This window comes from Papaver somniferum, chromosome 3 (genome assembly GCF_003573695.1).
Source record: "Papaver somniferum cultivar HN1 chromosome 3, ASM357369v1, whole genome shotgun sequence".
NCBI lineage: Eukaryota > Viridiplantae > Streptophyta > Magnoliopsida > Ranunculales > Papaveraceae > Papaver > Papaver somniferum.
In genome coordinates this window covers 92,451,847-92,477,909 of record NC_039360.1, presented here as the reverse complement: position 1 = coordinate 92,477,909, position 26,063 = coordinate 92,451,847, and the positions used below count along the sequence as shown (strand labels likewise).

Here is a 26,063-nt window from a genome sequence, read left to right as displayed (position 1 = left end):
TCTTTTTGTGCTGCAAGTTTCCAAAGTATATTTTTTTTTATCCCACTGGGCATTTGGGATCCTAAGATGGTTTATGGTTTGCAGTGTAGTAGGAAATACCTCGTTGTCAGACCTTTAGGCCAGTTTACACCCATGGGGGCTTGGGAAGTCAGTATATACATCTGGTACGAGTATAAGACACATTCTGTTGCTGGGTACAATTGGTATGGTTGGATGTCTCTAGGGTATTTTTTTTCTTCTTGGCAGGTTCTTGAGGATATTTTGATTATAATCTTTCTTTTAAATCAGTTTGTTATCTTGAACACTTGGGATGGTATGCTGCATTTCAGTTCGCATTTCTAATGGATATACCTTGACATAAGACCTTTAAACCACTTTACTCCTTCAGCGAGGGCTTGAGCAGTAAGTATATATAAATGTAGTACAAGTATAAGATGTATTCTGTTGATGGTCACAATGGGTCTGTTTGGATGTAGAAAGACTATTTTGTTGAAGATTTGTTGGTTTCTTATATAGGTTATTTGCTTGTTGATTTGTGCAATTTTGTGGTACTTTCTTCAATTTCTCTTGGGGCCAATTCTACTGCTACTTTTGTGGATTTTCAGTAGTATTATTTCCATCATTCTTCATATAAGAAGGGTGACGGTCTTTCCTTAAGCCACTTTACTCATTGGAGGATTTGGGTCCGATGTGCTGTGAGTCGATGTTCCTGTTGGTTGCAATTTATTGCTTCCTCCAAGTCGTCCGGGTATTCAACTATCTTGATAGATTTATCGTATGGTGTTGGTTTGCTCTCATGCAGTTTATCTGTAGTGATGGCAACCATTCTAGTCGTAGATGAAACCTCCTTAGTCTTTGATAATTTTCTCTCTTATTTTGTTGCAATCTCAAGAAATAGCCTCCATCTTATTGTTTCTTTTAAATAGTTTTTTTTATCTTTGCTCTTATATAAATTTACATTTCAATAGTTGTAATTGTTATTTCAGCATGAATAGTGAAGAATGACCTGAAATGATTATCCCAACGGTTCAGACAGACCGATAGCCTTTTGCAAGGCCTTTGTTTATAAAATAAAAATACGATATTGTACTATACAGGTGAGTGAAAGGGCAGGCGCATTGTACATGTGCTTAGAAAAATAAGAATAGCAGATACTTTTCCATTGGCGGGAGATGAGACACGCGACTCGGGAGAGATAGTCAAAAGATGATATTTACTCTTATTTGGATTATTCGGGTCCGTTTTGGTTTCTCGACCATTAAAACCAAATCCTAAACCCACAATTTCATTTCAGGTCATTCTTCACTATTTGGCCTCCAAAGTAAACAATGGCTTCTTCTTCCCTCTTATTCTCTCCACTTCCATCAACAGCTTTCCTCCATAAAAACCCTAATCTATCTGCTACATCTTCTTCGTCTCTTCTCTGCAACTTTTCTCCACTTTCAATTTCCATTTCCATCAATAGTAACAACAACAAACGTAAGACTTGTTTCTATGTTTCTTCTTCCTCAGTTGTTGGATACCCAATTTCTGCTGAAATTAGTGCTTCTTTTGATGCTGGTAATGGTACTTCAAGAAGTAGTGGTAGTAGAAGTAGTAGTAGTAGCAGCGGTGGTGGTGATGGTGGTGGGAATCTGGATATTGCCCAGCTTGGAATTTCGGATGAGATTGTTTCCGCGCTCTCTAGGCGTGGAATTACACAGCTTTTTCCCATTCAGGTTTGTCTTTCCTTGTAAAAGTTTTGGCATTTCCGATGTATAATTGAGTAGACATGTTTATAACTAAACCTAATTCATTGAAATTTAAATATTGTTGTTTGGTGCATATGGAAAAATTGAAAGATGTTTCCTTTAGCATGAAATGCATAATTTTGTAGTAAAAAAGTTATCTCGATGTCTGCTGCAAAGAAATGGTTTCTTAGAAAGAAGTTTAGGAGAACTGGGTCTTTGAATTGCTTATGTAAGTTTGTGTCGGCCATGAATATGGAGGAAGTTTGGAGGGTTTATGTGGTGTGCTTACTCTTTTTTCTGTCAAATTCTATCAGAGGGCAGTGTTGGAACCAGCCATGGCAGGGCGTGATATGATTGGAAGAGCTATTACTGGGTCTGGAAAGACTCTTGCCTTTGGTATTCCCATTTTGGATAAGATTATTCGAAATCGTTCTCCTCGCAGGTTTGTTTTTGGTCTAAATCATATTTCTTTTGCAGCAAAATAGTTACATTTGCCATTGATTTTCATTGTCCCTACTGTTACGTCCTGATTGCCTATAACAGTCTGTAGTTTAGAGAGCCTCTCCATAAATTTAAAAGTTGGTTGAAGCCTTAATTATCATTTTTCCGTTAATGCTCTATTTTTCGTCCTGTGAATGTTTTAAGAAATAAGCATAATGTATCACGAGGCATGGGTAAACATTGTTTCACATCAGCTGCTGTCTTTTTTATGCTGTAGGCAAAGGCGTTCTCCTAGTGCACTCGTCTTGGCTCCTACTCGGGAGCTTGCTCGGCAAGTGCAGAAAGAGTTCAAAGAATCTGCACCCAACCTGAGTAGTGCTTGCCTTTATGGTGGGGTACCAATCACTAACCAAATTCGGTCGCTTGGGATGGGCATAGACATTGCTGTTGGCACACCTGGCAGAATTATTGACCTCGTTGAAAGGGGTGCCCTCAATCTGTCTGAAGTGAAGTTTGTTGTGCTGGACGAAGCTGATCAGATGTTAGCTGTTGGTTTCCAGGAGGATGTTGAACGCATTTTGAATTATTTACCTGAAGAAAGACAATGCATGTTATTTTCAGCAACAATGCCTTCATGGGTGAATGAGCTTTCAAGGAAATATCTCAACAAACCTGTAGTAGTTGACCTTGTAAGTTATTTATTACACCCTGTATAATATGTTCCTTCTACATAGGTCATATTCATTACTTTGTATAACATCGAATTGAAGTTCACTTGAATTTTAGACTTTAATCACATAATTTGGCTGACGGTATCTCCATGCAGGTGGGTGATTCACATCAAAAGTTGGCTGACGGTATCTCCCTCTTCTCTATCGTGTCATCCAACTCTGGGAAGGAAAATACTCTTTCGTCACTGATATCTGTAAGTTCATAGCTTTCATCACTGAGATCTGTAAGTTCATAGCTTCGACTAAAAGTCATGAATAAATGATACGTCTCCACGTTCCATTCTCTGGTCTGTGTATTTTACTATTTTTGCATGTTTATTGCATTATCAGCGTCATATATTGATTTCTCCCTATTATGCCATCTGTAATATGGGACCTGTACATTGACCTTGTCTGCTCAAAGATTTCAATCTTAATTGCTAGCTTCATGGAAGACGAGGATTTGAGGTTTCATAATATCAAATAAGTCGGACATAGTTTTCGTTCAAACGATAGGATGCAGCTAATCAGTTGAACAATACCACAACTTGAATATCTTGTAGAAAATGCATTAGTTTAGCCTATCTTTCTTTCTTTCTTAATTTTTTTTGTGAGTTTATTTACTGGATAGCTATTCTTTTTCCTCTTGATTATCACCCACCTTATATGTAGTTGACCAGCTCCACCAGCACGAATGTTTCTGCTTAACTTTCTGGGTTTATTCATTTCAAACAAATTTTGTACTGGCAGACGTACGGGCAAGGAGGTAAAAGCATAATCTTCACGAGGACTAAAAAAGATGCTGAAGAACTTTCGAGATCTATGGGGGGTGCTCTTTCAAGCAAAGCATTGCACGGAAACATGCAGCAGTTCCAGAGGGACAAAACTCTTGCTGCTTTTCGTGATGGACGGTTTAATGTATTGGTTGCTACAGATGTTGCTGCTCGTGGACTTGACATCCCTAATGTTGACCTGGTAAGGCAGTACCTGCCAGTCTTTGCCTTCTCTAAAACAGAATGTGTTTTTTTTGTTTGAGCTGCAGTTGTATTTGATGTGTTTCAGCTTATTCATACTAAACAAATATGTGCAGGTCATTCACTTTGAAATCCCCAATACCTCCGAAATTTTTGTTCACAGATCTGGTCGGACTGGTCGTGCAGGAAAGAAGGGTACTGCAATTCTTATGTATACAAAGGCCCAGCGCCGTTCCGTCACCACTATAGAACGTGACCTTGGCTGTAAATTTAAGGAGGTATGCTTCCTTTTCTTGTTGAGTCAACTTGGCGAGTTCCATACATCACAACATCTGATTGTCTCAAGGGCTTGTCGTGGATTTACAAAATGGAACTGAATTAGCTACTGTAGTGGCTGATAAATACCACTGTATCTTAAGAAGTGCATTAAAACTGAACTTGTAATTTGCATGGATTCTGCAAAATGAGAGCGATAATTCTCTAACTAGTTTATACTTCTATTACCAGCTTCCAAGCATCGCAGGTAGTATAGGTAGCATGGATGGGAATGAGAGAAGTTATGGAAGGTATAGTGACTCAGGATCAGGAATGAACCGCCAATTTGGAAATTACTCCGAGTCTCGAGGAAACTCAGGTGAACGTCAGTATGGAGGTTACTCAGGGTCTCGAGGGAACTCCAGCGAACGTCAATATGGAGGTTACTCAGGGTCTCGAGGAAACTCTAGTGAACGCCAACCTGGAGGTTACTCGGGGTCAAGAGGAAACTCTAGTGAACGTCAATTCGGTGGTTATGGAGGTTCAAGAGGGAGCTCCAGTGAACGTCAATTCGGTGGTTATGGGGGCTCAAGAGGCAGCTCCAGTGAACGTCAATTCGGTGGTTACGGTGGGTCTCGAGGGAGCTCCAGTGAACGTCAATCTGGAGGTTATTCAGGCAGTCGAGGAGATGCCTATGGAACTAGAAGCCAGGAATCCAGAGGGTCCAGACCGTCAGAAGATCGCTTTGGAGGTATTGAGAACTCCAGATCAAATGATTACTCACGGATTTCGGACTCGATGAGTATTCCTTTTGCAAAATCTAGAGGGTCACAGTCTAATAGGTATAATGACAACGAGAGTAACCAAAGCTCAGAAGATGGTTCAGTTGAGAAAAAGAGGGATGCTGGTTTCAAGCAGATACTGGATATGCTTAGGGAGCAAACTTGATTACAGCCAATGCTTTGGTGATTCTACTGGTAAGTTGAATTTGAGTGTAGCCAATTACGTTTCGCTCGCTAATTTGAGCAGATACATCAATGAATCCTGTTTTAGTATAAGACTGGACAATGGTTCTCCAAAAACCTCATCCTTCTCTTTTTATTTGTTTTGGTGGGAAGATTCTTTTAGGTGCATTGGCAAGTCTGGTTATCATGATAATTGCAGCAATTAATTGAGAATTTTAATTTGTTCAATACAGCAGCTTCAAAAGCGATGGAACTACGGAAGTCACTCAGTGACAGATGGACCTCCTGCAACTGTGATACCAATCTGTTTATCATCAGTCTTAAAGCGAGCAGCTCTGCAGCACAGAGATATTAAAGCCTTGGAAGGAGATCAAGAATCAGTAAGTATTTTTCGCAGGGTGTGGATGCAAATATATTTGGATGTGTAGAAACGATCAGCAACTTAGTTTTCTGATTCTTTTTTATATTATTTTGTATTACGTCAAAGTTCTAACACAATTCCATACCTATGATTGACTGTTTTGACATATTGCAAGAAACATTACATAGTTATGTAATTCTTAGGAAATAAGCGTTCCGTTTTCTATTTACATTTCTACACTGATTAATCCTAATGCTTCCCTCAAGATGGTACCTTAAACTATTAAACACAACATTCAACAATCAGTAGAGAACAACAGTACTATGTACAATTAAACTTTCTTTGTGGAAACGTCTATTCCTTAAAAATGATCTTTTGTGTCTGCTTCACTTTCCCCTCTTTCTGTAATTATTCCCTTTTTTTTTCCTTATGTGCTTCACGCAACATTGCTCTTTTTCCTTCTTGTTTTGCCAAAATAATCTAACTTTAACTCCATGTTTAAATCATTTATAGAGAAAAAATGACCATGGTTTCGACATCTTCCTTGAGCACACCATTTAGTCCTTTGTGTGGTGGCTTTTAGAAACAGCTTACAGTGAGACCTTTTACAAATTATAGTCTCTACCTACACCAGAAAAATTCATTTAACTAGACCCCATAAGTTGGTTTACCTGTTTGAAGACTAAAATCTTGAGATTTTTGCATGGTTCTCAGTAAATTGATATTATCCAAGCTGTAGACGACCCATAGACAGCCTCACCGACGATTTCATTTCCTCGATGTCGGGTCGGCTTGTCCTGCTCATAATCATCCATTCTAATCTGTGACTCAAATTAGACAGACCATCTCTTGTATTATTGTTCTTATAATTGTGATTATGGTCAGTACCTACCTTTATGAATACCATTACCATCTAATTCAATAGACCCACAGACATGCAGATCGCAAGGATATAACTCTTTCAAATGCCCCATCACAGTCCCCACTGCCAGAATCAGTCACCATTACCTTTTGCATCATATACAGTTACATGAAAATCATTGATAACCATAATAACTCTACTTCACTGCAAATGAACTTCCTTTTATTCTTAAATTCCTTTTTCCTTTCATGCTGCAACTTAACTTTAGAGAATCACTACATTGAACTGTGTAGATAAAGAAAAGGCAGTTGAAATTTGAAAAATCACAAAAAGAAGACAGGAACATTCATGCATCAGGGTTCAGGTTCAATATATCCTCTTTGTATTGTCCATATGATATGCCCATACATTATTTCCGACATTCGCAGCATCCTTGATTTGCTCAAACTTCTTGTTTTTGTGCGTGCGTGTGTGATGGTGGTAAGGCTTACTTTGCTGAAATTCAGCAACGCCCATGCCGGAAAAGAAAAACATTACACAACCATCATGAAATACCGTTTATTCGTCGTGTAACGAACCGGAAAATTTATACTGGATTATTCCGAAAGAAATTTAAAGGATGAAATCACAAACATGTGGGTGTATGCGCTTAACGGATATGGTGCCGCTCGTTGCATTTGCACAACTTTGTTTTTTTTCGGTTATGTTAAATGATTTCCTGGTAAAGTCAGCAATGAATATGAACATGCTAATTACAAAACACAAGAAGACACAAAAAGAATGGCCTCTGATTTGCATCATCATAAACCAAACTTCTAAATAAACCAAACTCATTTTTCTATATTTATATACCATACAATGTACTCCAAATTTACATAAAACTAAGAGATAAAGAGATTAGGATTGAAGTTTATTGTCACCCTCCTTGATTGGAGTGGATGAGTTCTTACAATGTGCAATGGCAGCTTGAATTGCACTTTGCAATTCCTCCATATTACTTTCACTTGAAGAAGAATGAACACCTAATGGAGTTGTAAGTAGAAGACCACTATTAGTCGGAGACGTCCACATCGATGCCGGCGCAGAAAATTCTCCTCTTCTTCCTCTTGATTCTCTCTTCTTATTATTACTATCAGTTCCTCTTAAACTTAAATTACCTGAAAACGATGAATAAGGTTCTCTCTCAAAATCAAAGTGCCCTGCACCTGCAGCAGTTTCCCTTCTAGTAGTGGTAGTAGCAGACGTCTTCCCACTGCCATTTTTGTAAAACAAAAGAGGCCGAACCATTTTAGCGTACCTCCTTATAATCTGAATCATATTAAAACCACCAGTCTTCTTCTTCTTTTTCTCCATTTCTTTCTCTCTTTCTTCAAATTCACTGCCTTTTGCCCGTCTTGGAAACTTCAAAAAAGAGAAGGATTTCGCTTTGATTCTTCCATTGATCTCTCTTGCATTGTTGTAGATGTTATTGCTGCTCATAGTGTAAGTATTGCTGGTAGTGACCGTGGTGTTGGTATTGGTGGTGGTGGTGGTGGTGGCTCTTTTATTACTATCATCTTGTAATTCTTTGATAGGAAGAGTGAAACTATCCAATGAATTGGTGGAAGAGCGAGGAGAGATAGGTAAATGAGAAAGGAGATGAAGAGGTAATAGATGTCCATGAAAGAATATATCATCTGCTGGAGATAAGTCTATTGCAAATGAATTATGTGGTGGTGACAGTGTAGCTGTAGGGGTTTTGGATTTGGATTTGGTAATAGTTTTTTCATTTGATGATGAATGAAGAGATATTGTGAATGAAAATTCATGAGAAGGAGAACATGTAGTTGATGAGGGTGGTGAAGAAGTTATGGTTGATAATTGCTGCCCTTTTTTTGTTGATTGTAACATCTCTTTCTCTCCACCACCTCCTCCTCCACCACCACCTTCATAATTTTTCTTCTTTTGTTGATTGCTGTTCATGGTATCAAAGATCTTTTCTGTTAACAAGAATATCTATGACTAGGTTGTTGTTTCTGTACACAACACTATAAGAGTTATATCTTGCTAGAATATTTCCCTCTCTTTTTCAGTTTTTAGTCTTAAAGAGAGAGAGAGAGAAGGAAGCACCAAATGCAGGGTGTGGATATGAAATCAGGAGAGACAGACAGAAAGAAAAATAACATGTAGGACTATTCTATTTAAAGGTTGGAACTTAGAAGAGAGTGTTGTAGCTGCACATTCTTTGAGTAAAACATTTCCTTATTGTTAGTTATGCATGGCCCATGTCGTATACTAGATTCTGGATAGATAGAGGAATGAAATCTTAAATATATGGGCAACTCGACCGTTAAGTGAATGCAAATGACATATAGAAATCCGAATTTTTTCGGTGATTTTTTATTTACTGTGTGTTCTTCCTACTAAGTTCATATTATAGAGATACAATACAATGCTTCAAGGTGCAGGGTTCCAAATTCCAATTGCCTACTTCTAAATAATACTCTAAGTATCAAAACATAGCACATGGTGTACTCTGTCTTATTCAATGTCCTTCCATGAATGAAACCCTTTTTCTCCTCAACTATATTATGTACCAAATATTAGACTTTGAATAGAAATATGATATCCAACTTTACACTAAATTCATTATTATGAAAGATATATTTCTTGGAAAAGATAGATGATATTATGTGTTGCTTAAGACATGGACTTACAAAACCTTTCATGAATAAACTAACTAAAGTTTACCAAATTAAACTAGATTTTTCTATCTAATGGTTGGTAGTTACAAGTTAGAAAAAGATAACATACCCAACAAAATCACAGTTTACAAAAAGAATCTTAAAAATGATAAGAATACTTTACAAGTTTCAAAAAAATATTGATTTGCACACAAAATTTGGTTGGGGAAATGAATGTTGTTGCTAGTAGTTTACACTGTATTTGATGAGATAATGAATAGAGTATATACCAAGCATGGGACATGGGAGCTAGAAGAATGGAACCAAACAAAAGAGTTGATGTCACTTTTAATGAGATAGATTATTAGAAACCGATAAGGTTTCAAAATTTGAAAGCTGAGGCCTGAGGAGGTAAAGACTTCGAGGGTTCATAACGTTACACATATACAACAACCCAATCACCTTCCAAGAAAGAAACACATCTCTCTTTATGTCTTTGTTATTGAAAGCTGTTCAAAGACCCAACTCTTAACCCCCTTGATTTTTTAGTTTGTTTTTTCATTTCTCCCATATCCAGCACATTCTGTTATTAGATTAGAAGATTTGATTATAACAACCAACAGAAGTATTAAATGCTTGATTCAGAGAGATTATGGGTACAGAGACACAGAGTACAAACTTAAATGATTATCGAAATATTGACTTCTGGTCGTTTGATCACCGGAGTGTAAATATATATTGTGTCCATACATTCTGGTGAGGTGATCCCACCAGACTCATTCATTCGAAAAGAGAGATCATAATGGGTTGGCTGGATAATAAGAGCATATGAATATCATGGGAAAATCTTTACCAGACCTCTTGATACAACCACCAAGTGTGCGACCAACTTAACTGTGAGACACTTACTGCATGCGGCGAGGTAATTAAAAAGTAGGGAACGAGAGAAGAAGATTCGGTTGGTGATGATATGATCAAATGGTACGTAAATGAAGTCCCACAAACACGTGCATGCTGGTCCAATTCCTTCCAAATGGTCTTCATAAGTTTGGTGTTTAATTTGTTTGTTCGTATTCTTATGGTCAACATCTCCGTCAATCATAGATGCATTATTATCATACTAGTTTAAGTGATACACGCGTTTCTAATGATATGTTCATTTCCTGACTGAAACTGTTAGTAGATTATTTGAATGTTGATGATAGTTCGAAAGCAGTGTAGGGAAACATGAAGAAGACTTCATTAATATAGTTTAATGTACGGATAAGAACTGATCATTTGCAAGGAGGTTTATTGAGCACCCCCGCCAAGGGTGGGGAGATACAAGGCTCTTCTACCAAAATAGTTGTCCTCTTTTTAAAAAAAAAATTGACACTTTTTTCCTCTCCCCCACACTTCTTCACAAGTCACGGTTTCCACAACTTCAACCAAGCTGTTGTATCAGTTCGATAGGATTTGTTTTACAAAAGCTAGTCAGCAAAAATGAAGACACTTACTACTGCGACATATGTTCATTCATAAACCCGATGGTGGTTCCAGCTATTGACACCATCCATTTTTAGAATTGAAAATTCTCCAATCTAGTGCTTTTTGGTTAAGTCCCTAATCAGAACAAAAATCATAAAAAAAAGGTATGGTATTATATGCAGTGTATGACAGCCGACTTCAAGTAGTCGATAGTGCTCCGTTTCTTCCAAGAGCCGAAGGGCGTTCATTTGGAGTTCCGAGAGATTGGTAGGCTAATTTCTTTTGCATAAACATCGCATTTAACCTCATTTTTCCTAGGGGAGAAAGATCACGATCACAATCACTCGCAGAACCCAACCCACAGGATCTCCAAACATCACATGCTTGGATACACGTGGAAAAAGGGATTCCAAAATATTGAAAGATTGAAGAAAGAACAAACATGGGATGCAACAAAACTTCGCCTTCACGACAACCACACGAACGCTTTGCCTGTGGGGACAATTAATTTCTACTCCCACCTCTTTTTTTAATCTCCACCCAAAAAAGAGAGAACCATTCAAATAATCTCATGTCTACTTCGCCGCACAAAGAGCATCGTGGGGAAGTTCTTCACTTATAAACATACAACAATGTAAGACAAAGCTCTCTTTCTCAAATAAACATCCACTGACACTACATACTGTCAAACCAAAGCTTCAGCCTCTGGTAAAATGGAAGAATTATTAATTTAAAAAGTTCAGGACGGGCCATATCTTATACAGACGTGTCAGTATCCTACACGTGTCTTCACACTTGAGAATAAGAGAATTCCCAGAAGGACTATAAACTAAGATTTCTGCGATGACCAAACTTGTCGCCAAGTTACTATAGTTTCTTGTGATTTCCAGAGATGCAGAATGGTGAATGGATCTGATCTCTCTGAAGCCTAATACTCTACTTGGAAGAAAGATGGAAGTAGTTAAATTTGTGAACACTTAAGTTTGAAAAGAATGCAATCAATCAGCGGCACTTCTAAGATATATACATTGATTATGATTTATACAAACCTCTCTTACCCACCAAACTACAAAAGACTCGCACTCTGCAAGACGAAAATCTAATCGCGATTTACCTATTAACATATTTACACCTGTAATATATATTTCACTATATAAGAAAGAATCTTCTCAAATTCGACTGTACACCTGCAACCAACGCAAACAAAACTTGAACAATTAACCAATGGTCACTAAAAAAGAGTAAGAGGTGACAATCGAATGAAAAGTCGATGTAAGCTTACAATATACAAGATGTTACTGGAATAATCAAGAGTTTTTCGAAGATCCAGATGCTTCCAAAACCATAGAATTCCTATAAATGCTATCAACACACGTTAGAAGTAGCCTAAAGTCAACTGTTTAAACTAGGCGCGTTATTAATAGACATGCAGAGATAACTTACTGTCAACTGTTTCCTTGAGGATGATTAGGACCTAAGTATTTCTCCAGGGATTCTTTCTTCCGTTCAGGATCCAGGCTACAGATGAAACCACAACCTTTTTAGTATCTAATTAATCCAAGAAATTGACTGTGACCGACAAGGCTACCATGATGTCTGCGGAGAAGAGAAGTGGACATACCTATTTCTGAAACCAAGAAGAGCACAATGTACAGCACGCATAGCAGCAGAGGCAGGAGCTATGGCAGCAGCAGGAGCTGCACAAACAGCACTTGCCAATGCGGATCCTGCCCCACCACCGCGCTGATAAGTCTTCAATGGAGTTCCAACCAGAGCAGATGCTGTTTTCCCTAGGCCATCACTGAGACTCTCATAAGCCTGTTGATCATAATGAGAAAAAAGAAAGCAGATGATGAATATGATCTAACAATGTTAAATGTGCAGCACCGGGATAAAGTAGCCAAGTATATCGCATTGAAAAAATAAAAATAAAGTGCCTGATCCATGTCACAACCACATGATCCCATGACGAGAAAAAAGAATACCAACACATTTGATACTAACAAAAGGAAGCAGAAAACTAAAGATTGGTATTACTAGAAAGTAGGAAGCATTAGACACCAAATTATCTAAAATAAGAAAGCGATATAACCAGCTAAAGCACATTGGAAATGTCTTACCTGTTGGATCCCTTGTTGTGCGTCTTTAGGTTGATTAGATCTCACACTTGTCTTTGTTTTACTTCTGCCCGAAGAGGGAACAGATGGCGGTGTTCTTGTAAGAATATATTCGGTTTGGAGAAGGATGTCATGAGCTCCACCAGTCAAATGTACTCCTAGTCCAACAGCTTCAAGTGAAATACTTCTCAAAAACGCTAGAGCCCCTGGTGGTATTATATGGATACGAGTATGTTAAGTGTAGTTCATGAAGATCCACGAAAAATGTTACATTAACCAAAAATTGTGCTTCTGCGTGTAAAGATACCATTTAATCCAGAAACAAAAAACAAACAAGGAAATGAAAACAGTTGGTCAACAACTGAAAATGTAGTAAAGTATAAGGAGCTATCAGAAAGGCCAACCCAAAGAATTGGATAATGGGGATACGTGCTACTGCCTACTGCAACTTCCCTAATATTTTGTCATTCACTAAGGGCATCTTATATAGCCAATATTTTAAAGCTTCAAACTCAGAAGGGTGATAGAACATAGAAGACGTACAATCATGCAGTGCACAGACAAATAAAAATGTCGCACATGAAGTCATTAATGAATAAGTAGTTAGAGTAGTGCGATTTACCTCTTTGGATTCCACTGAGTAACCTATGATCTTTCTTATAATTCTTAACTGGTAAGGAAACCAGCTTAGCAGCACCAGAACCAACAGTGACTAATGATCGAATAGGAGGAAGGCCTTTCAAAAGCTTATGGATCTACAGATATGACACAGGATTCATTAATATCAGTGGAGAGTACAACTACAGTATAAACTCTTTAGTGTACGACAAATAGACTCAGTTTGAAACCTGATTATGTGAAATATCTTCTAACCATTCGCCGGCAATCGTCTCACATACACTACCCCAGCCATATATCCCAACAGCATGTACGTGTTTGAGCTCTAGCTCAATCCCCTGCGTCAAGAATTTGACAAGAGAAAAGATGAAAAGATTTTTGGAAATTCGTATCAAGTGAACTACGCACAACAATATTCTAAAAAGAAGATATGAAAAGAAAAAAAATCGCCGAACACTCATTGCCAGAAAACAGCACCACACAAATGAACTTAAGTCTGAAAACTACTACAACTCTGAGCCAAGTATGGCGAATCACCACTAGCTTTCACAAATTCCGAAGTCAAGTTCCACAAGAATAAATGTCATAATGGGTGTTGGAAAATACCTTCCACGGAACTAGATTAACCAGGTGCACATAATTCCCTCCTCCTAAAGCTGCTAGATCAACACGGCGAGGATTATAGTCGACTCGAAAAACAACAGGCCATATGTCAAATTTCTGAAATATAAAAGTCACAGTTAGTCCTGCATTTCTCACATAAAAATCTATGATGGTAAACAGGGAAATGTTAAAATGGGGGAAACGGATGCACATGTTCAGCTTCAAGGAGTATTAGCGAAGAGATGCAGAACAAATGACATGAACTTAAAAAGAATATTAAATGCATTAGAGTACTTGCCTGGAAGTAAGGAAGCAGCGCTTCCTCTGCAACTGTATTCACCTCAAAATCATTCTTATAATTTGGCAGAGTACTTGACCTTTGCAAATCATGAGGGAGATTTGGAAGCTGCTCAGCTGATGAGTTTCCAAAGAAGCTGATGAGGAAATCCAGTTGGTCTTGATCAAGATGCAATAGCATAGGTAGAAAAGCAAGGCGTAACCTGATGTTAATAGCAAAACAGATGAGCATCTAACTGCCGACCGTTAAGTAAATCTGAAGTACAACACCCTTACCGATACTCCTCAAGAGGGGTCAAAGGATCGGGTCTGACACATTCTAGGTCCAACTTGAACGCTTTTGCTGAGGATTCTCTAGGATGATCTTTTGAATGATAGTATCCCAACACCTAATGAAATAAACCAAATACCGTTGAGTACATTCACGCATCCATATAAACGTGACAAAATGAATGTAAGGAAAGGTACTAAAACTTAAGAGTACTACCGTGATCCAAGGTGCATCTTTGCTTCTATCGTAAAGACTAAAGTCGCGAACTGATATAGAAAGCTTTGATACGCATATGTCCCCATCAGGAAACATGTCATATTGAACGTTCAATCCAGATAACGAAAGCTCTAGACAGGTGGTTGCATCTCTTCCACCCGTTTTCGTAGTATGCATATTATCTTTCCTTGTGATGTGCCAGTCAGATCCTGCGAACATTCTCCATCTGACGTCGATTTTCATAAGATGCACTCGTCCCCTTGAAATGCCAAACTCATCAGAAATTTTACAACTTGTAGTAGAAATCTTGTCTACTCCTTTAGATTGTTCCCGTGTTAGATTTTCAACGATATCCGGAATATGATCCTCGACGATTCTCAGAGAGGTGTTCTGATACCATCCATTATTCCCAGACCGATTTTTTTCATGATTTTTATTGCTTGAGAGAGACTTAATACCTGTAACTGGTGAATTGTTTCTGTCAGATATCTCTGGAAGAGGACATAACCCAGCAAAGTAATAACCCTCTATTAGGTCAGGAAAACAATCTTTCTGCTGAGATGATGCTTGAGTATTTTCTAGCCCTCTGGGATTTGCCTCATTGACGGGAAAGTTTTGAGAGAAAAACTCAGGTTCGCTGACGTTTAAGTTGCACATCCCCACAAGAAGAGCTCCATCAAATGAATCTTGACACTGCAGGTCGCGTTGAACAGATGAACTGGCACCATTTCCATGCAGATTAAAAGCATCTTCGCATATCTCATCCATTAGTCCAACCACACCATTTTTTCCGCTACACATTGCATCTTTGTTCACTGAAAGCGTATCAGAAGATGAAGAGAGAGAGACATCACAGTCCTTCGAATCAGTAGTGCTATCATGCCGATTTAATGCCTGCTGAACAGTATTCCACCTGGTTTGCAAATGCGCTACTGACTCCTCCATATCAGGTGCAAAAAGCTGCTGGAGTTGAGCAACCAATCGGATCAAACCAGATGTGGTATCATGGCAGGTATCCAAGTTAATGTGAGAATCGGAGACATCTAGTTCCCATTGACGACCAGTCTTGCAGTTTGTTCGCAGAACTGCTTCCACAAGGGCCTCGCCCGCTACCTTAACATAGCCTGCCTGGCGAAGATATTTAACATCATTGATCCGTTTAGGATTTTTCTGACCAGACAATTTACAAATAAGAAGTCCTAGATCTTGCACTCTAATTTTGTGGTCATTCTCCACAGCACTTGCTAGCGTTTGACTAGAAATATTTACAGATGATGCAGCTAGGAGACATCCTACATACTGTTCCACTGATTCTTCAATAGAACTAGTAGAACCACTGCCCACCAAATTGTTGATGTGAGGTTCATAAACTAGCCCAACATCCACCAGGTTTAGAACAAAAGATTCTCCATAAGCAGCAGTATTTTCAGAGTAACCCTCTTGGGCACTATCAGTTCTCCCTTGTTCCCTCTCAGGTGAAGGCAAACTGAAAAAAGAGCATACTGCATCCAACCAATCCACTCGGCTGCCAGGAGCAATTAATGTGCCACATCTAACAGTAATTGATGTGAAACTGTGAAAGATATTTGGTTCCTTCAGAAGAAAAACTGTAGTGCCAGCAGAACCTAAAGACAATGCATTAGCACCTTCTCCATCACCTCGTCGCCTAGTGGAGTTGCTACAAGAGATCAGGAGAAACTCGTGCCCAGGGGAACTATCAACGGACCCCCACAACTCACCTTCACCATGGCCTAGGCAAGTGAAACTGGAACCCTTGATTCCTCCAAGATCTGACACAGATAGCAACTCAAACTTTTGAATTCTCAGTTTAGCAGAATGCCAGGAACCTGAAAGTTCCTTCTGTGTTGAGCATTTTATATCCTCTACCTTGTTCAACTTAACCAAAATCTCCAAAGCATCACATTCCACAAGAATTGATGTTTGAGATGCAGAATCTGCTTTCGTTGAAATGTTGTTATCTCTTGGTGCCATATTTGAACTTACTTTAAAAGATAACACATCCACGACTTGATTTAGAAGCCGGTTTAAAATCTGATACTGCAAACTACCAAGATCAATTGAAGCAGAAGAGAGACAAATGTGCACAAAAACTGAAGAGCTCAAAATTATCTCTTGTCGGGTGCGAGAATTTATATCATCCAGATCTCCTACTGCTGTCACAGATGCAAACTCATAACCTTTACCTCTCACTTTATTTCTGCTCCCGGAATCCTGTGAAGTAGCTAGGTTTCGAGCTCGCTTTACTATCCAAGGTCCAGTTACAGGTCCATCCTGCCAAATTATACTAAGGCCAGATAAAGAGCTCATTTTGCTGGTGACATTAAGAACCTTGTGAACAGAATAAGTGGGCTTCAATGGCAGAGAGTTGTCCCTATTATCATAATGAGATTTACTGATCAAGTAAATACCAAGGTTTCCTACATTGAAATGGATGGAGCTGGAGGATTTAGAAGAATGACCACGTTGAGCTTTTGCATCAGCAACTTTTTCTTGGCTCAACGGTAGGGATATATCCAGACCAACGAATTGATCCCAGGATGTATAGTGACTACCATCTCCCTCATGACAGGGAAAACACAAAATGAACCTCGCATTAGAGAGAACTATATTTCCCTGCAAAGATCCTTTTGAAGCCAATGTTTTAACACCAGGGTCACTTCTTTTCAGATTCCCGGAACATGTTGAGTTGTGCATATCACTGAATTTATTGATATTCTTTGTATCGAAAGACTCGCTGACTTCCTTTGACAGATCCAAAAGCATGCTTAGCAGATTGAGGTTCACCCAGAAAACAAATGGTGGCAGCTTCACAGAAAAAGATGATGAAGGCATCGACCTATCATCCCCATAACTTGAAGTCATACTGAATTGGCAGTGACTGACACTTGAAGTCCTCAGCAATTTGATTTTGACTAAATCATCCTCCTGGAAGGTTTGATGCCTAAACCCTTTTCTTTCGGATTTTTCTGACTCAGGATCTTGGGGCAAAGTGAACGCAGGGAGAGCACCTTCAAGCTCAGCCTGCAAATGCTGGATTAAAAGAGCCTGACTTCGAGCACTATTCTGACTACTATCAGCATTATTTCCAAAATAGAAGTAATCATCAAGTTCGATATGCTTTACAATCGCTTCAAACTTCATTTCGTGAGAACAAATCTGTTGACCTTGTCAAAATTTTAAAATTAGTCTAATAAAAAACACATGTAAGCAATATAGAGGAGGTGAAGAGAGTAGTACAACAGAATAAAGAATATGAATTGCATCTCTTAAAACACAATAATCACCTGCAAATCAAGAAGTATGTCTTGACAGTTCATACCAAGAAAATGTACATTTCGACCAACATTTCCAGGGTTGCCAATTTTATCACATGAATACTTCTGGTCTTCATCATTCAAAGAAAGCACAACGGCAACCCCAGCAATGGTTGCCTTAAGATTTGTTCTGACACGTTGCTGTTCTGAAAAGCAAGGGAGAAATGAACTTGAGAGGAAGCTCTTAAACAAGAACAACAAAAACCATTGTTTACTGAACCAGGAGGAAGACGAGCAAAGAGCTGTGCAAAACAATGATGCGATTCTGATAGGAAACTTCTAACCAACTCGATAACAAAATTTATGATATGAAATGTATCCGATTGGTACACTTACAACTAAGAGATACCGATGCTAAGGATTACATACCACAAGGAATATTCAATGATCCAGAAGCAAGGGAGGATGCAGCAGTAATTGCACTAAATACAGAACAAGTCCAGTTCCATACACCACTGCTGCCTAAAGCTGATTGGGAATGTCGCAGTTCATCAAAACACTCGAAAAACTGATCTACACTGCAGATAACCCAAAGCATGAGAGCATAAAAAACAATTAGCATATGTTTGATACAATGATGATTATCGAAGAACCATCTGTAAATACAGTATTCAACCTTCCTAAATAGTCAAATTTTATTTTGCGGTGATAAGCAAAAACATTGGGATTATGGTATACACTAAAAGGTAAATTTGGGAAAATGAGTAGAACACATGTGGAAACGACTAAAGCGAATATGATTATAAATACTGCACTAAAAAATGAGATGTGTTTTAGCGGTCTCGACAACTCTTGGCCCTAAGCAACTAGGAGAGGTAAGAGGTAAGATTCTAAAAAGTTCAAAGGCCAATATGAATCAGTCTTCTTGAATGTACAGATGAAGCGAACTTTTCAAAGCACAAAACTAAGAGAAACAAACCTTGCTCCAAAATCTGGTGCTGCTTCTGTTCTGTCATTTAGGTTTTTGTGGGCGTAAAGTGGTACCCAATCCGGTATAACATGTGACCCTTGTAATAATGGATCAATTGTCGTTTCAAAACCTGTTTGTGGGAAAAAGTCCAGCGGGAAACCACCTTCACTCCATTGTGTCACCTTATCTGCAGCTATTACAGCAGAACTGATGGTAGAAGGATGGAACTGAGATGCCGAATTGTGATAAACAGAATTTGTACCCTTACTGTATGCAAGACCTTCATCTTTGTCCAAATTCTTGAGAGATTCCCACAAACATATCATCCACATTATGGTGCTTGGATGAAGTCTTATTTCTACAGGATCAATACAGATGTCTGCATCCAATTTCTGAATATCCAGGGTACCATTTTTCCAAGGTATACTTAATTTCATATTCCCTGAGAAACCACCACCTTCCCCAGTCAAAATAGGAGCATTTACATCTGAAGTGGACCTTCCCGTATAACATTCACTGAAGGCTGCTCCTGAAGCACTTGGACTTTGTGTCTGGTTGTCAATATCATCCATATGAAGAAGTTCAATTACTGCTCCTTCGAACTTCAGAGAGTTTGTCAATCTTGAAATTCCAAGAAAACTGTCAAATTTTGCAGCTGAACTTGCATTGGCTTCTTCAGAGACACATGTTCCATATTCTGTCTCAGTAATACGAAGAACCAAAGCTCTATGTGATCCTGATCTTTTCTCATCCTTCTCTGAACAAGGCTCATATGCAACAATTAGGTTTTTTATCTTTACATGGAAACTTGCAAGCAACCATCTGACCAACTTGGCAATCGTTTTAACTCCTTCGTGAACATCCAGGGAAATAGATGCTGCAGCATTATTTGCCGTTTGGTTCTCGACATTGTCTGAGGAATTGTGAACAGACTGTTTACAGTCTTGACTAGAACTACAAGTTTCAGCTGCAGCTGGTATATCATGCCCCACACGTGGAGCAAGGATAAGCTCAAGATCTTCTATTTCAATCTCACAATTTCTAAGCTTCCAGGGAAATTTCACTAGTAAAGAACCAATTGATCCTTCCTTTACAATGACTGGTGTGGCACCCAACTAGAAAAGACAACAGACATTTTATTTCAGAATAAGTCATAAAATAAAAGAAAAACATAAATAAATGAGGTATTTTGCAATTGCATAGACACTGATAAGTATAAAACATGATTTCTGGTGCACTCTAAGACCACCTGCTACTTGATAAGCATAATCAAAAGGTTCAATTCGATGGGTCCTTCAAGCATCAAAAACTTAATCTAGTGACATGTTGTTTATTATTAGTAAAAGATAAATAGCTTATTATCTGAAATTTTAATTCTAATACAGCTGGATGAATTACATAAAGTATGTAACTGACCTATGTTGTTTGTTGCCATATTACATCTTGCAACTACACTATTAAAGTTTCATTGCAAAATGTTTGAGAGTTGTTAGAATGATGTACAGAGGTGCCACCTCTAGTTGACTTAGATGTTATCCTAAATGATATGATACTATTGCACCCCTGCCTAATTTTGAGTGGCTCCTCCAATAAAGTGTCAAACCCTAAACATCACTAAATAGTGCGAATAGCATAATTTTATCATGTGACGTGGATTTTAGGCTGAAATTCCTAACAACTGTAGTTCATCAGTCTAGTTGAAATTATAACTGCATATCCACACAGCTTATCTATTGTTATCCTCAACTATCTCCATACAACTTTAGACCATATTGAAAGAAGCTAATAATTCATGCACATCTAGTAAATTCAAATTGAGGTAGCTGAAAATTCATATAAAAAGGTATAACAAATAGCTTAAGAATTCATAGAAATTACCTTTTGATTGAGATAACCGACGTTAAGAGCGAGATCACTAAGCTGAACAGTACCAGCACCAATTTGCACCTCAAGTTGATCTAAATCAATATCACCAATTATAAACTTGCCTAGTTTCTTCTTAAACACGAATTTCAAAACATGTTTAATTGCCCATCGAGGAATCATCGCCTCAGCAGATTTGGTGATGTACCACGGAAACATTGTATTTATTTTTTGTGTTGATTGTTTTTTCTAGGGCTAGGGTTTTCGAGATTTGGGCGTAATGATTTGTTTCTTGTTGTTGAAATTTCAATTTCCATGAAAGAAGACAAGAGTTGGTTTCAGTTGGAGAAGAAGAATTATAGAGAGAAAAGAGAAGAAGAAAGAAGAAAACCAAAACGTGCCCCTTCCTAAAGAGTCTTCCTCAGATGATTAATATTTATATCATCATCATCAATTTTCAGGGTTCCTGCTTACGTGGTGGGAATATATTTACTTAGACCTTTTATATTTTAACCCTTTTAAATTGACACGAGTTTTACCGAGTTGTTACTTACTGGAGTCAATTAGGAGCCGGAAAACTGGTTTTGTCACAACTCGGGACAATTGCGTGTCCAACGCTGACACGGCACGAGTACCATGTCTTCGGATTTGGAATAATAAAAAGTATCCTACAAAAGAATAGTCTAAGAAAAGGTGGAGTATAAGGGAAGGTGGTGTGTATGTACGTGGGTCAAAGAACGGTCAAGATCATTAAACCCGCACTCTTCTGTTAATCATATAAACTCATCTCTACTCGACTCTTCTTAAACAGTTTCCTAATCTAGTTAAACTCCTAGCCTAACTGGATAGCTCTACTGTTGTCAATTAAACAAGAGAAAAAATGAATTTGAATGTTAAGCTATTCTAGGGTGATTCCGTGGTTGCTAATAGGGGTACCAAATTAAATGGGGGTGTACCAAAATTATAATAAGACAAAACAGATTTTCATAGGGGTGTAAATTCGGGCAGGCCGGGCCGCCCGACCCAAAATCTAAGACAGGCCGGGCAGGCCAGGCTTAATATTTGTGAGCCCGTAAACAAATTCAGGCCGGACAGGTCGGGCACAAGTAGATAATTTGCTACCCAAAGACCGCCCAAAGCCCGCTTTTTATACGGGCAGGCCAGATCGGGCCGGACAAGCCACTATTTTTTTTTATTTTTTTTAAGTTTAAATTTTCAAATGAACGGTATTAAATACAATATCCTTTCCTTTTCAATATCGCATATCGTAAGTGATAGTATTATTTTATATTTAAATTACACTGACAAATTTTTAATTTTAGCCTATAATAAATAATTAATTAGAGTACAATAAACTTTCTAATAAGAAAATATATTACCATTAATGTTTTGAAAGGTTAATTATAAGTAAAAACAATTATATATTTTATTTTTCTTGACATAAAATTGACAATTATAAAACTGTAACTTTTAAGTCTTTTTAAGAGGATATTAAATGATTAATGACACATAGAAGGCTTCCAGGCCGGGCACCAGGCCGGGTATCAGGCCGGGCATCATAATTAATCGCAAAGCCCGAAACTGCCCAATAATTTAATCCAGGCCGGGCCGGGTGGTCCATGACGGGCCATAACAGGCTTTGGGCTACTTCGGGTACAGGCGGGCTCGGGCGGATACAAGCAGGCCGAGTATTTTCGGGTATTATTTACACCCTAGATTTTCATATAGGACAAAACAGTTTTTGCCTTGACTTGGTACACCCCCATTAAACCTGGCCCCCCCCCCCCCCCCCCCCCGTTAGCAGCCTTGGATTCTGTGCTCTCCTCTGATTTTATTTTTCTTGTTGTATTCTCTTGCTTTTCTTCTTCTCATGGATACACCACCAACTTTCTTCTTTCTCATGGATACACCACCGAAATTGGGGATATTCTCTTGCCTACATGATCCCATTCTTATTTGTTCCCATTGAACCCTTGTTGCATTGTTGTTAGTGAAGTTAGGTCATGCATATAGGAACATCGTATAAAGAGAAAATTATACATGTATATTTGACCGTGCCGATCAAAACAAATGTTTGAAACTTTAACTCATGCAGAAGGAAATCAAATTAATGTTTTATGGATTTCCCATGGTACTCTAATGATCTCAAAAAAGTTGATTTTCTTTTCATGTGTGATTCATATAATAATGTAATTTATGAACCAGCCAACTTTGAGACATATATATAACCTAATGTTTGAAAATATCAACTGATCAGGTGAATGTAGCCATCCTAGATGGGCAAAATTACGAATAATCCATTATATTATATATGTGCATAGATCAAGATTCAAGAGGGTTTTATTGAGGATAAACTTTTAACAATCTTGTTTCCATGAAAGTTCAGCCGTAACGATGAAAAAGGTTTGTATATATTTGTGCTTCTAAAATCTGTCCAGCAATCCATATATACGAATGATTGCGGACAATCTTCTTTATAGTCTTGCACCTCTTTTAGGACGATCACAATATTCCACACGCATCGAGGACATGTTCATCCAAGATGTAACTTTTAATTTTTATATTTTTTGCATAGCTTCTTATTTACTGCTATTCAAGATTTAATCAATATAATTCATGGATAACATCCAAGAAGTTAATGTATGAATGGATATTCTTCTCTTCGGTACTTTTCATTGAAATTTACAAGGAAAAAAAAAGAAAAATACTCATACTAGTGATGCACAAATTAAAAATAAAATGGTTGAAATTCTCATATCATGGAATTCTTAATAAAATATATTTTTATGTAACCCAAAATATCATCAGTTGTTGTTGTTGTTGTTTTGATCGGTAAAGAAAATATTGTATTAATCAAAAGGAGAGATACATAAAGATTATACCACCCGAAAAACATGGGAAAAGGGAAGGGGAAAAAAGGGAAAAAGAAATCAGGTAACACGCTACCTGAATCCCTAAGTAACTATGGATGATCGAAATAAACTTGGACCCAGTTCTGAACTACAACACTATGAGAAACATCTTCAAATTCCTTGAAGCTAAGACACTATCGAAACAACTCATATTTGACCATGTTTATAATATCTTAATCAGCTGTTATATACTGATAATTTTTCCTAATATCTTCTCATGATAATCAATTAAAAATTTTATGTAACAAGTTAACGCACATAAAAAATTTAAGAATTCAACTGCATCCAGTGCGCAACAACAAAAACTACGAGCAAGTATAAAATAATAACATCCAAAGATGATACATGAATTTACTAACCTAAACATAAATTACATATGTCTGCAAGTTATCGATGAGGTAGGAAAAAATAATGGAAACATACTGAAGGGTAATGACGAAATGTCCTTATTGAGATTGTTAAAGGAGGTGATGTAGAAAAAAATAGTGGAGACATATCGAAGATGAAGATGAAGATGAAACTAATGAGAGTAATGACGAAATGCTCTTATTGATTTTTCTGAAGGAGGTGAATCCGAGGAAAAATATTTAAGATTGAGGCTAGAGGGAATTGCTTATATTGCTTATTGATGAGTATAATTAATTAGAACAATGATTTGAAATTGGTGCCCATAAACCTACTTACATAATTGATATGAGTACAAATGTGATCGTATTAAGAAATTACACACTAAATAAGATAATATCTAATGCAATAATACGTTCTCCATATATGTCAGCACCAAAAGAAATTTTAACATCATGAAGTGAAATATAAGGTTGAGCCCCAATCGTAGGATGGGGTAATACCTAGTCTCGTGTTATTAATTTGTTTATTAATTTTTCCACGATGGGTTTTTGAACACCACTCGGCTCAATATGTGACATTTCTTTACTTGTATTACTTCAACTTTGAGTTCAGTATTTGAGCTTCTTCGTTTATTTAAAAGCTACATTTGAAACATGTGGAGGGACACACCTAGCGAGCTCTACCTTTGGATGTTCGGTGAAAGGTATTGATGAATTTCCCGCTCCAACAACTTACGAGTTTCTACAACATCTACCCAAATATTTTATGTTTACTTCTACTGTATACGAGTTCATCGATAAAGCAAGGTTGTATCGACCTGTAATATTGCTTTAGTTTGTTGGATACCAAAATGAAATTTTACTGTAATTTGTCGATGAAACAAAAAAAAATGTTTCATCGCCTGAATAATTCCTGGAAAAAAAAACTATAAACTGAGTCTTAAGAAAAAACTTTCAATACAGTTCTGTATTTTAGATCGATGTGTGTCTGATCTCATACTTTTATCAATCTTTGCGGTCGTATAATGTGTTTTATTAAAACTATAATTGATGAATGAATTTTTCAATTATTTAAAAAAAAAAAAAGAAGAATCTCTATGATTGTTGCTCATTTTGCTATCCTTTATAAGTAACTTTGTTAAAATTTCCTTTTATGAGATTTCCTTTAGCAAAAATAGTATGTCCACTTGAACTCTGTAAGTTCTTATTCTTTGCATAATTAAGTACCTTGAGGTATCAGATACAAGTTGCTAGAAATTCAAAAGTAGTACCCTTCGCTTTGTAGGGTCATTGCATTGTTCCAAGATAAGCTCGACTAAATTTTTGTACCTACTATTACTGCTTTTCCACTTTCGCATCTACTCATAAAATGGAATTCCACCCTTTTCTTTACTTTGCTTTTTCTTTTTTTACTGCAACCACTTGGAAAATTCTGATGGATACCCGAATGCACAATTGCATACTATCATCTACCCAAAGCTTGAGAGTTACCTGAAAGTTACTCATCCCTACCTTTGACCTGTTTCTTCCTCCACTATGTTGAAGGGAAATATCAAACTGAATCATAAGATACTCTATTTCATTCCCTAAGAAGCAATTTCGTCCCTCATTCAAAAATTCAACTGTATGCCTTTGCTTAGGTATAAGATTTTGACAGATTGGTACTACGCCAATACCAAAGTTTCCTATTTTCTATTTGAATCTGTCAGTGTCTTAAGGCAACTCAAATTCCTGAAAATCACTCAAAAACTCAGAAGAAAAGTAGTAACATAGAAATATAAAAAACTTATGAAAAATAGTATTTGAAAAATCATTTACTTACATGAAGAATTTTACTTTTTTCCAAGCATTTGCGCCCATCTTTGAGTAACACCAGAATATAAAGTTAACTTTAGCGAATATGATTTTTCTGCAAGAGCATAGACGATGCAACTAAAATATACATTTCTAATGAAATAAGTAATAATGATCATAAAAGAAAGAGAAAACCAGATGAGTTAACTCAGTTTTCATAAAACCTTCGATTTTCTTGAAGTTTCAAGAGAAAACCAGTATTATACCAATGCTTAAATAACTTTTTCTTTGTGATTTAATTTATAAAGTTGTACTTCTTCTCTTATATTTGTTGTATTTTTCAAAATGAGCA

General features: G+C 37.4%; 3 protein-coding genes across 5 annotated transcripts; 1 reads left to right on the top strand and 2 right to left on the bottom strand.

Moving 5' to 3' along the window:
* Positions 1 to 1,281: 1,281 nt before the first annotated feature.
* LOC113356829 (DEAD-box ATP-dependent RNA helicase 9, mitochondrial-like) lies at positions 1,282 to 5,689 on the top strand. 2 transcript variants are annotated; one of them, XM_026600054.1, is made up of 8 exons: positions 1,282 to 1,718; positions 2,045 to 2,172; positions 2,449 to 2,860; positions 2,998 to 3,096; positions 3,632 to 3,856; positions 3,972 to 4,133; positions 4,363 to 5,087; positions 5,312 to 5,689. In XM_026600054.1, the coding sequence occupies exons 1-7, from the start codon at positions 1,329 to 1,331 to the stop codon at positions 5,056 to 5,058; spliced, it is 2,112 nt and encodes a 703-aa protein (XP_026455839.1). In that variant the 5' UTR covers positions 1,282 to 1,328; the 3' UTR covers positions 5,059 to 5,087; positions 5,312 to 5,689. The 2 variants fall into 2 exon arrangements, with proteins under 2 accessions (XP_026455839.1, XP_026455838.1); XM_026600053.1 differs by having other exon boundaries at positions 1,283 to 1,718; positions 5,309 to 5,689.
* Positions 5,690 to 7,064: 1,375 nt separating this feature from the next.
* On the bottom strand, positions 7,065 to 8,581 carry LOC113356828 (BRI1 kinase inhibitor 1-like). Its single transcript, XM_026600052.1, has one exon. It carries the CDS (start codon positions 8,258 to 8,260, stop codon positions 7,196 to 7,198), a length of 1,065 nt encoding a protein of 354 aa, XP_026455837.1. The 5' UTR covers positions 8,261 to 8,581; the 3' UTR covers positions 7,065 to 7,195.
* A 2,810-nt stretch (positions 8,582 to 11,391) lies between these two features.
* Positions 11,392 to 21,078, bottom strand: LOC113356827 (autophagy-related protein 2-like). 2 transcript variants are annotated; one of them, XM_026600051.1, is made up of 15 exons: positions 20,674 to 21,078; positions 18,805 to 19,910; positions 18,255 to 18,403; positions 17,856 to 18,031; positions 14,551 to 17,727; positions 14,340 to 14,452; positions 14,065 to 14,266; positions 13,770 to 13,883; positions 13,394 to 13,501; positions 13,168 to 13,300; positions 12,549 to 12,751; positions 12,050 to 12,246; positions 11,872 to 11,946; positions 11,711 to 11,790; positions 11,392 to 11,615 (listed from the first exon to the last, which is right to left on the bottom strand). In XM_026600051.1, the coding sequence occupies exons 1-13, from the start codon at positions 20,875 to 20,877 to the stop codon at positions 11,874 to 11,876; spliced, it is 5,955 nt and encodes a 1,984-aa protein (XP_026455836.1). In that variant the 5' UTR covers positions 20,878 to 21,078; the 3' UTR covers positions 11,392 to 11,615; positions 11,711 to 11,790; positions 11,872 to 11,873. The 2 variants fall into 2 exon arrangements, with proteins under 2 accessions (XP_026455836.1, XP_026455835.1); XM_026600050.1 differs by having other exon boundaries at positions 11,711 to 11,781.
* Between the last annotated feature and the right edge of the window lie 4,985 nt (positions 21,079 to 26,063).